Source organism: Chroicocephalus ridibundus, chromosome 8 (genome assembly GCF_963924245.1).
Source record: "Chroicocephalus ridibundus chromosome 8, bChrRid1.1, whole genome shotgun sequence".
In the NCBI taxonomy this organism is placed as follows: Eukaryota; Metazoa; Chordata; class Aves; order Charadriiformes; family Laridae; genus Chroicocephalus; species Chroicocephalus ridibundus.
Window position 1 is genome coordinate 27880211 of NC_086291.1, and position 20669 is coordinate 27900879.

The following is a 20669-nucleotide window of genomic DNA, read 5'->3' on the forward strand; positions in this document are numbered from 1 at the left end:
TCCTTTAGAAAGACATTGATTAGAGCAGGGAGATGCAGCTGAGAGTGTGGGATGAGGAAAGTAATAGTTATTTACTTAGTTGCAGACCTGAATGACAATGTTGAGATATACATACCGGCTCCTTATATCTTTTCCCCAACTCTTTTTTTTTTTTTTAAAGTATTATTTTCTTTTATCCACTTTCTCCTTAGCTTATAGAACAACAGCGTTTCTTCAGTTCGTTTTATTTTCATCTTAACTACCTCTGGCATTTACTTGTCCACCACATCCTATTGACAACCTGGTTTTGTTTTTAATGCCTCCAGAAAAACTCTGTTCTATAAAGCTTGCAGCTCGTAGTACAGCTAAAAGAGGGAGAGGAGGAAGAAAAATTAGTAGTTGTCTTGAAATTTTTGCGTGTGTTACATGGATGGGGTTTTTTTATATCAGACTAGTGTTTGAAGTTGCTCTCCGAATTCATATTGGTGCTGTGTTTAAGGCAGAAATCTGTTTTATTTGTTATTTAGAATATAAAGTCTCTTCCCAAAATCCACATACTATGGCTCTCTATTTAAAAAATTGCCACGAAGAGCTCTGGCTTACACAGAATATGAGTACAGGTATATAATATGAGATATAAGAGGTATACGTATAACTATTATTTTTTTCTCAAAATAATCCTAGACTTCTTAAACACTTTATGTTGGAAGGCACCTCCAGATATCATCTGATGCAATGTCCTGCTCAAAGCAGGGCCAACTCCAAAGTCAGGTCCAACATCACATTTAAGCCACGCTGCTGTTGGTGCCACCCCCAGCTGTGCCATGGCCAGGGATGGAGCCGCACACGCCGCCTGCACCCCGTCCCAGCCTCTGACCACTCTCGCCGTGACTGCCAGTACCTTCTTGGAATTCTTCCTGCTTTAGTTTGTTTTCATCCTCACCAAGACCACACACACATGGGCCAGTGGTTAAAACCCAGAAGTGTTCGTTCTCAAGGAAACTACAGTATCCTGTAGAAAGCGTAAACCCACGGAATACCTCTCTGCCGGCGAGTCTCATTTATCAGGTTTGCTATCACAGATGAGTTTCCCACCCTCCTCCCTCCCAGCCTGTGGCTATAAAGTATGCCGTAACTCATTTTGCCCTCACACTCCAGCAACTGCACGGAAGATGAAGCGATACAAGTTGCACAGCTACACTTTTGAAATGCAGATGCTCTTGTGGAGCCCTTACTTCACGGTCACAGGAGGAAGTTATCCCCAAAGCCCACGTACGCCTTTTCCGTGTCAGAGGCGAAACTGAATTTGATGGCAGCAACAGAGCAGGTTCTATAAGGTACAGAAGGACGGGGCTGGTGTAATTGGGAACGGAGGGCGGGGGGAGTTCAGGTAAGGAGCTAATGATTATAATATTAGAGATATTTTTTCCCTTTACTCTTTCTCCAGCAGGCTCTGCTTCAGCCTCTGTGGGACTCACAGCCCCAGCCCTTTTCCAATACTGCTTCCAATGAAGAAAATATTAGCCAGTATCATAGAAGCGTTAGGTAATTAGGATGCTGTTGTACAGAACAAGAAATTGGCAAAAATACAGTTTTCTTCTGTGTTGTGGTGGATCAGTAGAGAAAGATGAGCATTCACATTTGCAGGCTTATTGTGCAGTCCTTTCATGCTCTTATTTAACAACTACATCAAACACTTCTAAATTTTTAAACTTTTAAATTAGCTACCAACATTATTCATGTATTTAGTAAATATTAAACAACTTTTGGCGTAAGTTGCCACAATCTCCCTTTAAACATTACTACCGTGATCTCATGGATTAGATGGTTACTTTTGTGAATTTTACTTTAAGGAACATTTTTCTTCAGGAGGAGCTTCCCTCAAGATTACATTGATGCTCCTACAACAAATGGAATTCACTACACAAGCTCAATTCGGAGCAACAAATACCACCAAACTTCTGCGCATCGAATCAATAGAAATAAAACACTCTGCAATAAACTATCTATCAAGAACTGAATTTACTTTGGGGAAATGCCGAGAAGTTTAATGAATGGTGATAATTTGCATTTTTCAGGAATTAAACATAGCATTTGCTTTAAACAAACAGCACATAAACACACTACTTAAGCTGCATAAGGATGCTATTTACTAGCTGACCACATACGGTAAGAAACGCCCCAAAATGAATTAAAATGGACAATGGAAAAACAACAAAATTTCTGAGGATGGTATGAAAAGCAAAAAAATTAAGTCATCTGCCCTCAGACAGTTTCATGTGCCTGCCACTAAAAATGATCCACCTGCCTTTAAACTAGCAGTAGTTAAAAAAAAAAAATAAAGATAGATGATAGATATTTATAGTATACTAGCAAAAAACCCAGGCTTACTACCTACCACCTCTCCCGGCATCCCGATGGAGGGCCCTGTTATTTGCATTGCTTTTCCTTTAGCTCCTGCTTTTGATCGCGTGACTAACGTTTCGTTAGCGGTTTGTGACAGCATTCCGACAGACAAAAGAACGTGCATTTCATTCCAAATCGTCCCTCTGCATTCCGAGTGCCCTATCCACGCAGCTGTCCTAACACGAACCACAGCCTCTGTGCAGGGGATTACGCTCAAGTGAACGGAAATGAACTAGCTATTAATTACGCTGCTGTCAGGAGACAATTCAAGTTTTCACCTGTTAAATCACAGGACAAAAGACAGCAATTAAGAGAACTGTAAATGAAGAAATACTGAAATGTAGAGAATAGCCTGAAGAGTGCAGGTAGTATTACCCTTTCTTTTCCTGTGGGAACAATTGCTCATATTTTAAAATAATACTTAAAAGATCCTTTTAATACAGTGTACATTTAAACTTCTTAGAGGCATGTTTTGACATAGTTGTGTTTTTATAATAGTTTTGTCGACATCAAGCCAGGAATTACATTCCATAGCTACTGGTATTCTAAAAGCATATCACTAGTGGGCACCAAGAAAGTATAGGTTCAAAAGGATTCCCGCTGGCCTGGCAGAAGCATGAGCTCAGTATTGGCAGTAACTCCACTTCAGCACAGCCAGAACAACAGATTTTAAGGCTACCAAAAAAAAAAATCCCGAAGACTATGATCACCTACTTTGATTTTTTTCACATACTGCAAGCCAAAGAGTTCTTCTAAACTACAGCATGACCGTTTACAAGGCAACAAATTTTGATTTAATGATGAATAATATTCAAATGATGAATGTTTGAATATAGAAGCCAAGTTCTAAGGCCTGTGAGAAAGCAACTACTAAGATACAAACACAAGAATCCAGACCCGTATACATCTGTCAGTCTTTCAAAATCACAAGTTTGGTTGCAGCAAAGAATAAAATTGTAGTACAGGCAAACGTGACTTTCCTTTTTCATTGCCTTTTAAAAACAAATGAACAAAACCAGTTGCCCCCAGTATTATTTCTTTAAACTCTCCCAAGAGCATCACTTCTGTTTCACCCTCAGAACTCAAAGCCAAGGCCAGGCATCCATGAACTACCGTGTGATGGACACTCCTCCATCTCAGTCCGTCCTTCCGAATGCCACAACAGCAAACCCGTGTGACAGAAACCTCCCCGTTGGAACGCTTGGCAGCTTACTTTTAATCTGTGCTGAAACTACAACACAGAGAACGCTTGTCTGCGTAATTTACCTTCTTCTCAAAGACGGCTTAAAACCCTCCAGAACTACCCACGTCACTCCAATTGTCTTTTCCAAAAATTGTGGACCGGCAGCTAACGTTATGTGACAAATTCACAGCCCCGTGTCAGAAACGAACTCAAATCCACTTTCCCTGGATGTGGTGCAGGTTCAACGGTCGCAGCACATTCCCCAGAGCCCGGAGTCTAACCTGGATGGGCTGGCTGGAAGCACGTGCTTAGTCACAGGCACAATTTACGTTTTGATTTGCGTACATAATTGGCACATTCCACCCAAAACTTTTCCTTTAATAGATTTTTTAAAATAGTGCTTCCTCGAAGAGACAAGAGGCGGCTCAGAAAAACACTGAACAACCGGGATCGTTTAGGAGAAAACGCCATAGCTTCAAATGCTGGGGTAGGAAAAAATGAGTTAAGAACTGAGGAGTCACTGGGTGCTTTAGGGCGAGATCGACTGAGCAGCACGTGGGACTGACCCCATGTGGGCACTAGCAAAGCCAATTCCACTATTTCTTGAGAACAGTAAAGCTGAAAACAATCAAAGTAAATTGTGAATTTTAGAAGACTATCTTTACACAAAGTGTTACTCAGTATTACTATTCTACCACTTTTGCGAAGAAATGGAAAAGAGGAAGATGGAGAGGATATAGCACGAAAACTATTTATAAACTGAAGCGTGGCACAATTTCTTTTTATGAATTTTAAGCTCAGCTTCATTTAACCAAATCTCCCTCCCAGCTGGAACTGCTGCAGAGGCATCACCTATATTCTTCTGCAGCGTGGGGTCGGGCTCAGCACACACGTGCATCAGGAACGACAGACAAGAAAGGACCGGGAACTGCTTCCTGCCAAGAGGGGTCTCGAGGGAAAACAAGCAAAGAGCAGCAGTCGGAGCAGACTCCCGGCTAACTCACAGGCGTGGAACCCAGCAATGATACATGTTTGGAAAATGCCGCTGAAAGCAAGAGTTACTGATTTTTATTTTTTCCGGAGTTAAAAATTAGCTAGTTCAAATTTATAAAATCATCTCACATCTGATAACTGTGTTTCAAGATTAATAACATCTAAATAGATTCAACTTCCAATTACTAGCAAATTTTGCCTTTAATTAGTTTGATTGTATTAGATAATGAGGACATTCATATTTATAGATAGAAATTGGCACATGTAAAATGTTATGAAAGCTGAGAAATTAAATTTTTTTATTTAAAAAGAAATACCAAGCCTGACATTACTTGCCATGTCTAAGGAAAAAAATGAAATTAAACATATACTGTATCAGTACTAAAAATAGGTTAAATATAAAGACAGCATTTTTGAGAGAATCTACAAGTCCTTTTGGAAAGGACACTATCCGGGAATACAGAAGTCAAGTCCATAGGTTAAGTTTAAGTCCGACTCCTTTCACCGATATTAAATTCGCACGTAAACCTTTCACCTCTGCTCACAATTATGGTTTGAAGCTCAATGTTAACCTCTTTATTCGTATACTTTTAAGATATATCACATATAACTTCCCAAAACTTGGAATATCACCACACTGAACACAATACTGGCCTCTAACTAATTGGCAACGTGCCTGGGCAGAGCCACACCGGGGTAACTGGAAGCACAGGGTCCTACCTGCTGCGTTTGCCCGGGGTGCGAGTAGCCATCGCTCCTACATGGCCACTCCAACTAATCTGGCTGGAAAAGGCACGCAGCATGTTTTCTGAACACCCTCCTTCCCAGCACGCCTGTAACGGCTGCTGCAGAACAAACTGAGCATCATTTGTTCTCATACGTTTAATGAGAGATGAGATAAAGAACAACATGACAAAAATGGAGTGACTTGCTGCAAAACTTAACCGGTAATCTTTACAGCAAGCTTACAGTAAGAAACAAGAAAACAACCAAGCAGAAAGAGGGACAGCTTTCAATAGCATAATTAAAAGTGCTTCCCGTTATCAGTAGTAGTTGCCTATATTTTATTAATAGTCATTCCGTATCATGAAATAAAGATACTGAAAATTACTCTAACAGTTATGGCTTTCTAATACATTAACTACAACACATAAAAATGAAATCCCAACAGCAATTTTCTAGAAGGCTTTATACAGTGACTTGCATTAATTTTTCTGCACAAGTTATGAAAATACTCAGTAGTCAAAAAAAATGCCATAGAAATGGAATAAGGCTAGATTTAAAAAAAAAAAAAATTAAAATTTTCAGCTTATGTTCTGATCAAAGTGCTCCCAGGGGAAGAGCTTTGCTACATTTCCTTTCCCCCTGAAAGAAGGTTCTTTATAAAACAAGGCAAAAAAAGTGAGGGAAAAATGGTTACATTAAAAAACCTATATTTTATTGTTATGGCAACTGATGTGCTAAAAATAAAGAAATAAAGTTGTTATGGCAACTAGAATTTTAAAGGCAGTCAAAAGTAGAATAATCAAACATTCTGCTCGCTTAAAATATAACGTCTATGACTCAATTTTCAGAAAGAGCTTCAGAGACACGCAGTGGTTGGGTTTTTTTGGATTCTGCTTTGGAGATGACAATTAGTCCAAGTTTCAGAGAACTCTGCAGAGTACAAAGAAGGCAATCAAGGTGAACAGAAAATTAGTCATTCCAAGTTCTCACGGTCAGTAGGAAGAAACACACACCTTATGCCACTTAATTAATGTCCTGGCAACCTTACCTACATCCATAAAACATATCAGCTTCTTAAAATAAACAGCAATGGGACAGAATTTATGCTATCACAATGATAGAAAGGCACTATACAACTAAAAGTTACTTAATGACTTAATTTAAAGTACTGAAAAGTTAGGGAGTACCAAAATTCATCTGTCTGAAGCTGCAGAGTTCTGCCCCTTTATATGTATGGAATTATAGACAACTCTAATTACAAGATCATAACACATTTAGATGTCTGATACACGCGCGATCATCACTACAAGGCTCCAGCTACACGAGCACTTCCACAACAACCTTAGAGAACTCACAGTCTCCCATCCAACACTTGTCAGGTTGTCAAAATTGCTAGTTATTAAAAAATTAACAGAACCGTGCACGTTCCAGAGTCCAAATTCAGATAAGCCTTAATTAATACTAAGCAAAGCATTTAGCAGATACTTCAGAGAATTACAACTAGGAACAGGAACTCATACTGGAAATATCTGCACTGGAAGCAGGTACGTAGCACGTGCTAGCATCCCGGTGCAAGCTAATACTGTAACACAGCACGTGCCTCATGTTTCATCTTCACTGCAGTTAATCAAGGTTGCTGTTAGTGTTACTGCTGACTCGATTCTGCCCCAAGGGGAGTCTCTGCCCAGCCCAGGCGAGCTCTCAGCCGCAGGAGAGGCACGGCCAAGAACACACACCAGAGTCAGGCTCCTCCTTCACTTGTGCTAGAGAATCCGATTAACTCCTTATCGCAGCACAAAAATCAAGAGATGTGCACTGGGAATTCAAATGCCACACACGGGAGTGCAGCAAGCATAACACAGACAAATTTAAGTTTTGCTTCCCCAGCCTCAGTATCAATCCTTGAGGCGAGATACACAGTTAACTCACTCCCTCTTAAGCATCCCACGAAGCCGCAGGTATTTCCAGAGATGCCAATAACGTAGGGAAATACATTAACTAATGAATCTGTGACAAAGCCAACAGCGTTTGCAAGGGAAACTCCATGTACACAGCCACTATACATAACTTTTCATCAGTCAGGATAGATCAGACATATGAATATCAAGGCTTTAAATCAAAGTTTTACAAATTTTCCATCTAATGCTTAGGTTGCATACTTTCAAGGTTTGTTGCTGACTCAACCAGCCACTGGAGGCAAAAGACACCCTGTTCTGAGCTTTCTATGAAATCAGTTTCCTCATTGTATAAAATTCTAAACCTAATCAAGTGCATGGTTGCCTGAACCATAAGCCTTTGAGTTCAAAGAAAAACGTGTAGCAGAGCCCAAGTATCACTCCACCCGACTGACAGGTACGTGAATCCATCGCTTGCCTTCAGCATCCGTGGCCATGTTGCTTTTTGTATCAGGTACAGCCATTCTGCACTGAAAATAAAGGTATATAAAAGCATCCCAAAAGAACCACAGCTAGGGAGAACACAGCTACCCAGCGAATCAATCTCATTGCTCTAACAGAGAAATGGGGGCAAGGAAGCTTTCTAAATAAAAATGCAGAAATTACTGCGATGTGTCAGCCTTGCAATCGCTGGATAGGGTGACAGAAGAGACAGAACATGCAGTAGAAGAACCGTTTCTGGCAAGCACGCAGGCTGGATAAGGCACAGCCTGAAGCCGCACCCCTGTATACCACAATTTAATTTTAGATTCAGGCTGTATATACTATTACCTAGTCAAAAAAAGGTTGTATTTTGAAACTGGATTGCTTTTGAGACAAACCAGACATATGAAGACGGCTTTGTCATATGCGGCATATGATTAAAAAAAAATTAAAGCTCTGTATCGTCAATATTGAGTTGTCAGTTTAAAAAACAACTGATGAAAATTCACAAGAAAAAAAGATTCTTAGCTGCCAAAATATTTGGGTATGTCCACAGAAACATACATAAAAGATTATTAGAAAGAATACGCACTAGCAGACTACAATTGATCTCCTTTTGGTTACTTTACCTCAGCAGCTGCAAATTTGCTTGTGATAGGGGAAATTACTCTTAATTGCTGTGAGCATACTCATCACTACAAAGGGAAAAAGATGTTTTAAAGATACAGGCTGTAATGCAGATCTATATGTGTCTCGTCTCTTCTGAAGAGATTACTGTAAAATGCAATACTAGCTCAGGCCCTTAGAAGAATATCCTAAAGAACACATGAATGATACTGACATTTGTGGTTTTATCATAAAGAAGCCATACATAAATTAAGGTAGTAAAACATATCAGAATTCACCTCTGTATTAAATTCCAGTTGGAATTTAAGTCATGTATGCATCACTCATGTATGCTTTAATTTTTCTACACGTGCAGCTCAAGCCTTTCTGGTTGCTGTTACTGTTTGAATGATTGTGAATGCCCGCTGCTCCTGCATGCTGCTACGGTAAAACAGCCTTTAATGCAATGTTGACCGCCAGTACTGCTGTTAACAACGGCATTTTAAGAGACTTTAAGCACCAACTGTGATTCTTTGGAGAAATAAAAGAAGCTAGATATAAAGTATACCTTTGGACCCTTTGATTCTTAGTGTTTCTCTCTAAGCATTTAGAGCTCTCTGTTTAACTCTTACAGCATCAAACATTAACGTACTGAAACCAGCAATTAACAGTCAGTAAAAGGTGGTTTGCTGTCTTAAATAAATGTATTTAAGGTTTTTGACACATTCACTTTCATAAAAGAGGCACAGGAAATATCGCTTATGTTACAGGCTGACCTTGCATCGTTTTCTGTGGAGCACGTACAGGACCCCAGGCGGGGCCTTCAGAGAGAGCAGCTCCCGCTGGTTTGGAACAGCCTTTCAGTAAGTCACCCAAGACAGGATCTACACGGAAGTCACCTCCGCTTTAATTCAGACACAAACCATCCCAAATACAAATTACAGCTAGTAATTCAGATTTTCAAGAGATATAGTGGCACTTCAGCAACCCAGTGACATGCAAATGGCTTCGTATGTAAAGGTCAGGCTGAGGCTGGCCTGAAAGTCTATTGAAGACTAACATAACTGTTTATTTACACGTGCAATCACAGAAATCAGCCTTACGCACAAGACATTTGAAATCCAATTACTCTGATTTTCAGTGCAGTCTTCTGATTTCCAGAAGGTGGATGTTACAGGGGTAACACCAACTGTGCTCTGCAGAATTGCACCTCTCACAATGGCCATACGTATTTAACAAATTGCTTCACCTCAGCGGTGCCCTACGCTGTGACAAACAGACAGACACCCAGACACAGAATGAATATGCGTGGCATAATGACAGTGCACACTGCGGACAGCTTCAGAAAGGACCCGGTTTTACTCAGCAGTGTAGATTAAAATGTCTCCTTACCGTGGCTGCTCTTTCAGCATCAGCATCATTGCTGCTACAGCAAAACTCAACACCTGTTAACAAACCAATATTCAAATTGAACTAGGATACCTATTAATGTTTTATCTAGGAAAGAGTATCCTGGATTTTTAAAACTGGCTCTGAGGTGCCAAGCATTTACCAGAACTACCAGTTATAACCACACACTGTACTGTAAAGGAATAGTGAGACACTGAGACATCCCCGCTCCAGCCTACCTAAAAAAAACATTTTTTACCTGCATCGATGTACATAGATCCGGCGACTATGAGACATATCAATTTTAATACCGATTCTTCCAGTAACCATCATTTAAACCTCTTCAGGCCGTAATACCGATATTACCCAACGTTTTATCACTCTGTTGGAAATGACAGGCAACTCTGCTCCCCTGGTTTTGCAGGTAAGGGATTCTAAATTCACAGAGACAAAAGAGAATGCAGTCTCCAAGAGGGCAAAGGCAAATCTCCTTTGCACTCCCCCCATCAGAACAAATGTGTCAATTCATGTGACTTCTAGAGCCAGCAGGACACACAGGGACCCAAGAGCCCGGAATTGTATCCTGAGTGTCATTTTAGTGCCATCATAAGTAGTTATGTATGGAAAAGAAAGTGCAGGAAAATTCTTCATGTGGCAGAACTTTTTATAATTTTATGCAGGCTCTGAAAAAAATATTATTGGCGTTATTTTCCACCTCAAATATCACTCCTAACAGTTAAAATTAAGATGACATAAAAATAAAAATTACTAATGGATGCTACCCCTTTTTTTCCCTGAAAAGAGCTGTCATTAAATTGAAGAATTTCTTTGAAGATGAAGAGTGAGCACAAGATTTTCCCTTTTGTGCACGCAAAATTGAAAGGTTTTCTCCAGGTGAGCTCTAAATGAATCAAAACTTGGCAAATTAAATTCACCTTAGGGACATATTATTCCTGAGTTTGTAAAAGTAATATTAACATTTACTATGAAACTAGGTACCCTGGTACATTCATAATAAACTAAACCTTTTATCTGAAGTCTGAATTTAAATGAAGCTATTGAAAGAATTAAACTTCTGTCAACTTCTGCTCTTTAGAGGCAGTATTTTTTCACTAATTTCTAATAAGGTATTTTCAGTTCTTATATACTTTGTTATTCCACAGTATGCAGTGCTAAAATAATTCAAACAAGTGGAAGACTGTCAACGCTAAAAACTCAATTTATACCAAAAATGAGACAACCTATCAATCCAACCAGCATATAATTTGATTTTTCTCTGCGAACCACACTAAATTATAAAAATATCAATAACCTACTTGCCATTAGATGAATGATCTCAGTTTAAGAGAAGAGTTAAGTAATAGTCATCCTATCCTTACCCTTTCAGAAAAGGTGGAGAAAAGTAAAAGTTAAGAAACTGCCTATAGATACTGAATTTAAAAGAAACAAACTGGAAAAGTTGCACATACATCTCGAAGCGATCAATTCCTCTAGAATTAATTTGCTTAACAGCTAAGAATCTCATTCAAAAAGCAATAAAACAGGTATTAGTTATCTCTCTCTTCAGTAACCTGAAAATAATCACAATTTTTTTATAATGATAATTGATCCTTATATACTAGGATCTTTTATACTTGATAAGCATATAGCTATAGCTTTTGTAATTGATAAGCATACAGCTTTTATAATTGATAAGCATATACCATTCGCAACATCTAACCTCTCTAAAAGTTAAGGGATACCATTTCTAATTAGCAGAGAGAAGAAATGAAGATGCAAAGAGAAGAAATGAAGATGCAAAGAGAAGAAATGAAGATGCAAAGAGAAGAAATGAAGATGCAAAGAGAAGAAATGAAGATGCAAAGAGAAGAAATGAAGATGCAAAGAGAAGAAATGAAGATGCAAAGAGAAGAAATGAAGATGCAAAGAGAAGAAATGAAGATGCAAAGAGAAGAAATGAAGATGCAAAGAGAAGAAATGAAGATGCAAAGAGAAGAAATGAAGATGCAAAGAGAAGAAATGAAGATGCAAAGAGAAGAAATGAAGATGCAAAGAGAAGAAATGAAGATGCAAAGAGAAGAAATGAAGATGCAAAGAGAAGAAATGAAGATGCAAAGAGAAGAAATGAAGATGCAAAGAGAAGAAATGAAGATGCAAAGAGAAGAAATGAAGATGCAAAGAGAAGAAATGAAGATGCAAAGAGAAGAAATGAAGATGCAAAGAGAAGAAATGAAGATGCAAAGAGAAAAACAGAACAAATATATAATAGATCAACATTTCCCAAACACTTTAACTTCTACTGCCGGGAAGTTTGTTCAGTGCAAAAAGACCGGCATGTCGTGTTTCTAATATTCGTAATCACAAACTGGGCAAGGTACCACCTTCAGAGACCCCAGGATGTTCTATCGCAAAAGGTGGGACCTTCATCATTTTCAGTAGCCTACTTGCCATGAGCACGTGCCAAAAGAAAAGGGGGCAGTGGTAGCGGTTTGGGCTGTAGTCGGGGGCAGCGGTGTGTTCAGAAATACGACCGAAACGGGACACTGCTCTGAGCCCAGGGTGGGTCCCCGCCGCGCTGGGCACAGAACACAGGGCACTCCTCCCTGCGTGGGGGAGCAACCTCCCCCCTCCTGCTTACCACAAACAGATGCAGCATTCTAAACGCAAATATTTGCTACAAAAATACGCTAATGTTTCAGTCCATTAACCAACCTGCTGTGGCAGCTGGCGAACAGTCATCTTTTTAATTAGACACCCTTACTGATTAATTAGTCTCAGAACGCTGAGCGGTGGAACCCAGCACGATGCCATTGGGACAAAAAATATTGCTCTTCCTAACGCTAACTTAATATCCTTTGGTACTGCTGCAAATAACAAGCTTGATTAATTTTCTACTCAAACTAAAATAGCCTTCCTATGTCATTCTCTCAATCCAGAGTTAAACTGTTGCAACCCAACAGTTTCACACAAATAAATAAATAAGCAAGCAAACCACAAACAAGGCATCGAGGTGCCAGTTTCAAAGTTAAATGCATTAAATCTTATTTGCACAGACACAGTGGCTCATCTGTCATCTCCTCCACTTTCCATTTACTCAGTATGCGAGCAAGCTAGCAACAAAAAAGCCAAGTAAATATTAAGTATGAAGCGAAGAGGCAAGTGCTTTTTCTTGTTTCAAGAGTTTTGGTAATTTCAAATCGTAAGAAGTAAACAGATTTCTACATTAGATTTACACGAAAGTTGATCTTTACTTCAGTCCTTTGAAATCAGTTTGCAGACAGAGGCACTAAGGAAAAGAGATAAGGTTAACTCAATGCATGGAAGACTGTCCTTAAGCAGATGATGAAGCCTCAACAAAGACATTTGCTATTTTTACCCATCCTATTTCTAACTTTTAATTTTGGACAAGAGACCGCTATTATGCCTTTGGGAGAAGAGGTGCTACAGACATCCATTTGTGGGACTTCTCATAGTCCTACCACTATGAAAAAACTTCTGATCTCAGAAAACGCTTAGAATAACAAAATACAGCTGTTAAAGAATTTCAACGATTTTTCTATACTGTAGATGCGGAGGCGGTGGGAGACCCGCAGTGAAGCTACAGCCCCTCACCTCTGCCAGGGGGGAGCCAGGCTGGGAGCCACAAACCCACCCGCAGGGAGGGAGCAGGGACACAAGGCAGCAACACCGTCTAAGACTGGGGACAGGCCAGCAAGCTTCTGAGGGAAAAGACCTCACCATGAGAATTGTTTGGCTCATAAAGAGTACCAAAAACTTGTCAAAAACCCCAGTTTGTTGTCACTAACCAAGAGAAACCCAAGAGATGTAGGGAGGACTGTACAGCCAGCATCCCTTGTCCTCCACATCACACAGGACGGCTCCTGGCCAAGGCAGCTCAACACCATGGGGCTTGGGAGGTACAAGAAAATTAATGTGTAACGTCTAATTCCACCAGCATATGCAGACTGCTGCTATTTGCCATCATTTACTGTTCTTTTCAACAAACAAGCGCTGAAGTTTAAGGCAGTATATGGGCCTGTAAAGCTGCTTAACCTGAGAGGTATCCAGAAATCTGAAAACTTTGATTTTTTTTTTTCCTTTTTGCTTTATAATGTAGAGTATGTGTCTTGTAGGAATCAGAAATAATAACAGTGGTTCAAGCAGAACAGATAAACTACATCTATTAGCTGTAAATTGATTAGGTTTCACTCAGCCTAAAACCCAATACATTTGCTCTGTCTTCTGCAGCAACGGAATGTACTTTGGTACAACTGGTCCTTACTGCATGAGAATTATACCTCGGTGCGATTAGTGCCAATTTCAAATTATTATATTACTGAGACAAGTTATTTTCATGATTTGGCAATGGTTAATTCCCATTCAACACGTCTCATATTTGTTTCAGACTTTGGGAGAATCCTTAGGATTTTCACTCTTCTGTAGAGTGGCTTGAAATGTTATTGGCCCAGACGCAAACTACCATCACACAGTCAGCAGACAAAGCTATTCTTTGGCCAACTCTTCCAAAGCCTGACCCTTTAATTAGTTATTATCCCTAACTGTTCTGGGCGCATGCTTACGTTGCCAAAGGAAATTATGACAATAAACAAATAATCTTATTTTTGGTTCTCATGTAAGTCATTTGGAAAGACAGCCATTTAGTCTGTCTTTAAGACCTTCAACTCAAAGTCACCAGCCGTTTCAGAAATGGGCGTTCACATTCATATGCAAACTTTCATTGGTTTTGAGTAACAGAATACTACCAGTATCTACTTTACCTGAAACCAGGTTTCTTTTTCTGATCTTACGTTAAAAATATAATAAATTTAAAACAAGTTTTGTTTTCTTAAACCAGAGTATCAGAAGCATTTAAAAGTAGTCTATATACGCTGTTAGATGAACTTTACACATTCAACTCATTTCTTAATGGAAGTCAGATTGCAAACGGAAAATCTTTTATGCAGAAGTGATACATTTAACAATCATAAATCCTACCTTAAAATGGCCCATCCAAAAGTTTTCTGACTACAGAATGTGAGTGACTGCCTTCTTTTTCTGCTTTCATTATTTTACTTATGCAACTACATACAACCCTGATGGGTCTTACTTTGGAAACTTCGGAAAAAGGACTTGAGTGCAGGTAATTTCAGGAGGAATCAGTAACAGCACGACAAAACAGGCACCTAGTCCGTAACACAGAAAAGGATGGAAAGAAGTCTTGCCCTACAATTTCAGCAGCGAGAACACACACAAGAATGAAACCATCTAAAACACAAAAGCAGAAGGTTAATAACAGGCAGCATAAGATGTAATGAATAAAACATCTGTCCCAGTTCAGATGCAACAAGTGTTTTACAGTGAGTTGCTTTATGACCACCGTGGAGCGACGGGAGATTTCCGATGACTGACACACGGCCAGTGCCTGACACCGCTTCTGACAGGATGGCGTGGAGCCAGGGCAGCGGCGCGGGGCAAGGGGGGCACAGCCATTGCTGAACACAATTACCAGTCACCTCCACTGGAAACGGGGTGAACTGCGGCTTGCCACCCGTCACTTTACCCGAGCTTAAAATATATCTCCTCATGGCAAAAATTCATCTGAGTCTCTCCAGAACAACCAGTGAAGCTGAACATGAAATAATGTCAAGCAGGCAGGAGAAAAACCTCTATCAATGAAGTGACCCTGGCTTATGCATGGTTTTCTACCTCTCTTCTTTTAACAAATGGGTCTGACACGCTTTTACAAAAGCTCTATATACACGTACCAGTATTACCCCTTCGTTATCATCACACAAGCAGATTTTTCTCACTTGGATTTGCGTTTGTGTTTTCCTTAAAAAAAATATATTAAAAAATATGTATTTATCTCTGCTGCTATCTTTTATTCTCCCCTTTCTTTACTGTGCCACGTGCAGCAGGGTCAAAAGCTGATGGCACATGCGCCAGAAAGGCAGATTTTGATTGTCATACAGTACAGATTTACATAGCTGTCAAAAATGAAGCAGCTGCCAAATCACAACTCCTACTCCCTAAAATTGTATGCAAGACCTACTATTGTGCTCCAGTCAAGATTTCTGAGAGGCTCGTGGCAATCAGTAAGCTGGAACTCAGCAGGAGAGGTGAGGTACAGCAAGACAGTGCTTGTCAGTAAGAAAGTATCTGTGACAGCAGAAGTATTGCTCTCTCTCTTCCCTCCTGGAACCCTGAGCTCACTAGAGATGGGAAACGTATCGGCCTGTGAATCCCTGATCTGGGAAAGGACGCAGAGTTCACTAGATCATTCTTGACAGGCTGCTGGCCTCCAGCGCAGAGGGCTAGAGGACATGCCTTTTGGAGAAAATACGCACTGCATTGACTTTTCTAAATAAGATATTTTGCTTTCTGTGCTGAACTGAAACACTAAAACAAGCCCCAAATTACCCTCTCCGACAGAACACATTGAACAAACCACTTCTCCAACTGAAAAATCCTGCAATAGGTTTCAGAGCTCTGCATACAGATGGATCTATACAGCACAACACGTGTACCCGATCTGTTCTGCGACATGTATGATACTTGGCCTGTCTAACATACTGTTTCTCCACACTGCACCCAACTGGAGTAGAACAACAAATGTGCCTGCATCATGGTCTGTAAAGTAAATGTAAGTGTTGAGAGTGCACTGTCATTCAGTTCGTCACAAGGAACACGTTTTTGGTGTGCCAACAATACAGTTCTCATCCTCTACTAGCGAGCACAGTTTCACCAGGAGTTAACCAACAACACTGTAGTAAAGTCCCAGTTTTCACCAAATTTCTGTCTGCTCCCCCCTAGTAGGTAGTCCTATATGAGGTATCATATATTCAATACTAACAATTCCAGCGATCGGGTTAATCTTTTCAGCTATGATAGTAAAATGACAGTTTTCAAGATTTGTTCCTCAAGTTAGCCCTCTGAAATTTTCTTTCGGAAAAAATTTCTTTGATTATGAGAACTGAAGTAATCAAAGATACCAAAGATGCTTTTAAAGCCAAGCCTCATTCAAGAAACCTCACCGGTAAGTACTGGCTAACACTCCCCCATAGTACTCCATGGCGTGTTGCTATAGAGTTACGCAGTTCAGCCTGCTTGTTTTGGCCACTGGACACAAAAACTCAAACAACTGCACCTATATAAACTTATTTTCTTACAAATCCCTGGGTGCAGAGATTTTTCTAGTGAAAGAATCAAGACGAAAGCTATGTATTTGATGGGAAGAATAAATAATTAAGGAAAAAAATAAAGTAAATGTTGCTGGTATATTGGGATGGTAGCATACAAACAACAGAAAAAACAGAAATCAGTTCTGCTGTTTTGTACAGTGAACAATCATTGATACCCAAATAACCCTGAAGTTTAATGTGCATATTATTATTGACACACATAAGATAACACTACAACAAAAAGATTTTGGTAGGATTCAAAGAATAATAAATACATGCCTCCCACTTTCTCTCTCTAAAATAGCTTAATTCCCGTTACCAACACACCAAAATGAAACTGAAAGAAGTTCTGTTCACAGACATAAATATCAGATAATAATTCATAAAAAAAAATTACAGGACAAGTTTTTCCTGGACCACCCAATATTAACTATTCCTAAAAATGGGCCTTAACTTTGGTTTGGCAGACTCTCTCCTGTTCATTTCTTTTCATGAATCCTTTCAAGCAATGTGTGCATGAGCACTAGCAGTTATGTACAGTCAAACTATAGAAAAAATTGTGATTTCAGAATAGAAGTTATTTACTTCAGGAAAAAAAACCTGAGTTGGAATAAATGCTTCGGTTCAGAGTAGGATTTAATTTTCTAATCCATAGCAGTATATTTCATATTAAATACCATATGCAATATCATCTTCCACAATACACAACACAAATATTTCTATCGTGAAAAGGACAAGCGTAGCAAGGTATTTTTAAGACACGAGGCCCTAGCGTCAAGCTAAGGCTTGCATTTTAGAAGTTTTCCACTCCCTCCTCCGCTGTGAAACAAACATCTTCCCCACTTTTGGAAAGCAAGAGCAAAATAATGGAGGTGGTTTTGATGCAACATACAGCTGACAGATGTCCTGTGAATGGTTTCTAAGGAAAATATAGCCCAACTACAACGTCAAAAAGAAAAATTTACACTACCAAAACATCCTCCTTTATTGGTAAAGGAAAAAGAAGTCATGAGGGCAGCTCTCACTCCGGGGGCGCTTTTCAACTTTACAAACAGAGCAGGTAGGTCAACTTAAGAGGCCAAGTATCAAAAAGATATGATATTATCAAAGGAAACTTTTACTAACAACGTCTACCCCAGAACTTTTGTATGGACAGATGATTCACTCCCTAAACAACAAATCCAACACTATCTATGAGCAACATGTAACATTAACTTCATCCTGTTCTGCCGTTACAACCATTTTTGAGACAACAGAAGCAACAGCAACATTTTTGCTGTTTTTCCTCAGCGTGCAAAACTACCCTCCAGTGGGAAGAATTTCAGAACCCCAAATGGGGAGTTCACCTCCTGACACGGCACAGTTTTTGCTGCTACAACACGGTGGTTCTCAGTCTTTCAATGACAGCTGTAAGCAGTTTGGAACACCCATATTATAAGACAACGTCTTATAATATTTACTGACAGCACTGAGGACATTAGGATATAGAATGGGAAGAGATTCCCAAAAGGATTCTCCTCTCAAATCACCCGTACAGCAAGGAGACTGGTTTCCTGGTAGGTAAAAATGTTTTTAGGATTCTTTTTTAAAATAAACAAGAAGCCAAGAAATACCCAACTTTTTGAGGTTTTGTTTGGTTTGGGGTTTTTTTGGGGTTTTTTTTTCTGTTTTTTTGAACTAAAAACCAGAAAATTAAGGCATACAGAAAACAGAAACTGTTGAAAAAACAAAGCAATGAACTTAGGTTTATAAAAAAAGAAAAAAAACAACACACACCTGAACAACAAGCTGATGTGCTTATTATCATCACAGCAAGTGAACTGAAAGCTAAATGTCAAGCGTTACTACAGATATAGGTCAGCAATTTCTATTGTTAATGCCATTCAGCAGGTACCCATAGCAGGAGGTAAAGCCACCTAATCACAATTTCAGTCACTTAAAACAAGTCAAACTCTTTCACTCCTTTGCTACTTTGCCACCAAATAAAACCGCTGCTCAGAATTCAGACTAACCAAGGGGGGAAAAAATAAGAAAGAAAGAAAAAAACCCTAATCGCTTACCATTGTGATGAGAACCCTGTATTTATCCAGCATTGCCTGGCTGTCATGGCATCCTGCCAGCAACTGCCAAACCTCTGCCCTCAGCGCCTCCGGAACACCGCTTTTCACCAGCGTAGATAATCCGTTGGGTCTCGTGACAAGGTTATTGTGCCTAGGAAACAGACAATCAGTTGCCGATTATGCTTCAACTACAGGAGTAGAAATCAACATAAAACATATAAAAAGTCTGAAACTTTCCAACATTATTCTGAAAAGTAGAGTCAGCAACCGGCCATGCAAACTTTTCTTCCATTTGTTATGCTAAGCAGCGTTTGTCAGGTGGAAAGCAAAAATTCTGCACGGATTTACAGTAAGAACCACTCACAAAATGTACTGATACACAAATTCTCTAGGTGCAGAGAAATTAATGAAAACTAAAACAAGAAACAGTTGCAGAAATTGAATCAAACTGGCTAATGAAGAACAATTTGGACTGAAAGAGAAAACTATGCCATCTGTGCAGACAATTGAATTTCAGTATTTGTTCAACATATACGTTTAGCTTAGCTTAAGAAAAGGAAATTAAAAATAACCTAAGCTGTGTGGAGCAATAAATTTTGTAAAAGAAATATAAGCCAGTTCTAAGAGTACCACCAGGAAGACTGAAGTTCCAGTTTCGCACTTCGTGCCAACAAAGCAGGAACACTTACACACACCTCGATAAAATCCCACCATTCCAAAGAAATCTGCCTATTAGTCTGAACTGGTGTTTTACGGTCTGTTTGTACACACACCAAGAAATGTAGGAAGACAATTGCAGGATGCATGGCTTTATTTTCCAACACCGCATAATTAATCCTACAGAAGTTGGTGTACAGAACTATGAAAAGGCCGTATGCAGAGAAACTGAATACTAAAGATGTGGTTTTTTCAAAAATAATCCAGTCGCTGAGTCCGTACATTTAGGATAAACTCACTGTACATGCACAATATTGCAGAGCTTTCAGTCACAGATGTTTAAAAATCCTTTTTGAGATAGTAGTGTTTACTGATCCAGATTAAACCTCACTTTGCCTTATTACGGCAATTTTCATAGCACTGCAGCAGGAAGGCTGGGGGAATTGCCTCTTTATGCCTTCTAAGGTAGGAAGTGCTTTGCTCTGGTGTTTTGACCATTGTTATGTTTTTCAACTCCACTGGTAGGAGAAGAGCGATAGTGTCAGTTTAGCCAAATGCTAGCAAACTGTGATTAAATTAAATAACCTGCAATTTGACCCTCGATTTTAAGTAAATGTTTAGAGTACTCACGCTCTGAAACAGGTCATTAAGATGTGAACAGTTTGCAACTACTGCTTTAATTTAAAAGGTGCTCTAAAAAAAATTTCTTTTTCCTATAGTCCAAGGACAATATACCCGTTTTTCCAAATGACTTGAGAATTAAAAAGGAGAGGGTGATTGTGTAATGCCCTTATTCTTTTAAACACAATAGTTATTTTAAATTTTAAATGTGTAGTGCAATACAAGTAATTTCAAACTTTATCATTCAGTTACCAAATTAAAACCCAACTAGTCCCTTTTCTCTTTTTCAGTACATTTTGCAGCGAGTCACATTAGACTAATGGTCTTGTGATGGAAAAAAGCTAGAAAGAAAAAAATCAATATTCACAGAAATATTAAAAGGAGTAGACAGTGGTTAAATGGTTACAAAATTATGAGATGTACATTCAGGAATAAATAAATAAAATACATTAGTAGCTTAAAGCTCAAGTGGTGTGAAAATGAAGCATTC

The 20669-nt window shown here is 39.3% G+C and overlaps 1 protein-coding gene across 3 annotated transcripts in view; it reads right to left on the reverse strand.

Moving 5' to 3' along the window:
• The window catches only part of RABGAP1L (RAB GTPase activating protein 1 like), a 252573-nt gene that overhangs the window by 171799 nt on the left and 60105 nt on the right, over positions 1-20669 (reverse strand). For all 3 annotated transcript variants that reach the window (XM_063343730.1, XM_063343731.1, XM_063343732.1), the window contains exon 13: positions 18902-19052. In XM_063343730.1, coding sequence (XP_063199800.1) covers positions 18902-19052 — 151 coding nt within the window. The remainder of the gene's footprint in view (positions 1-18901; positions 19053-20669) is intronic.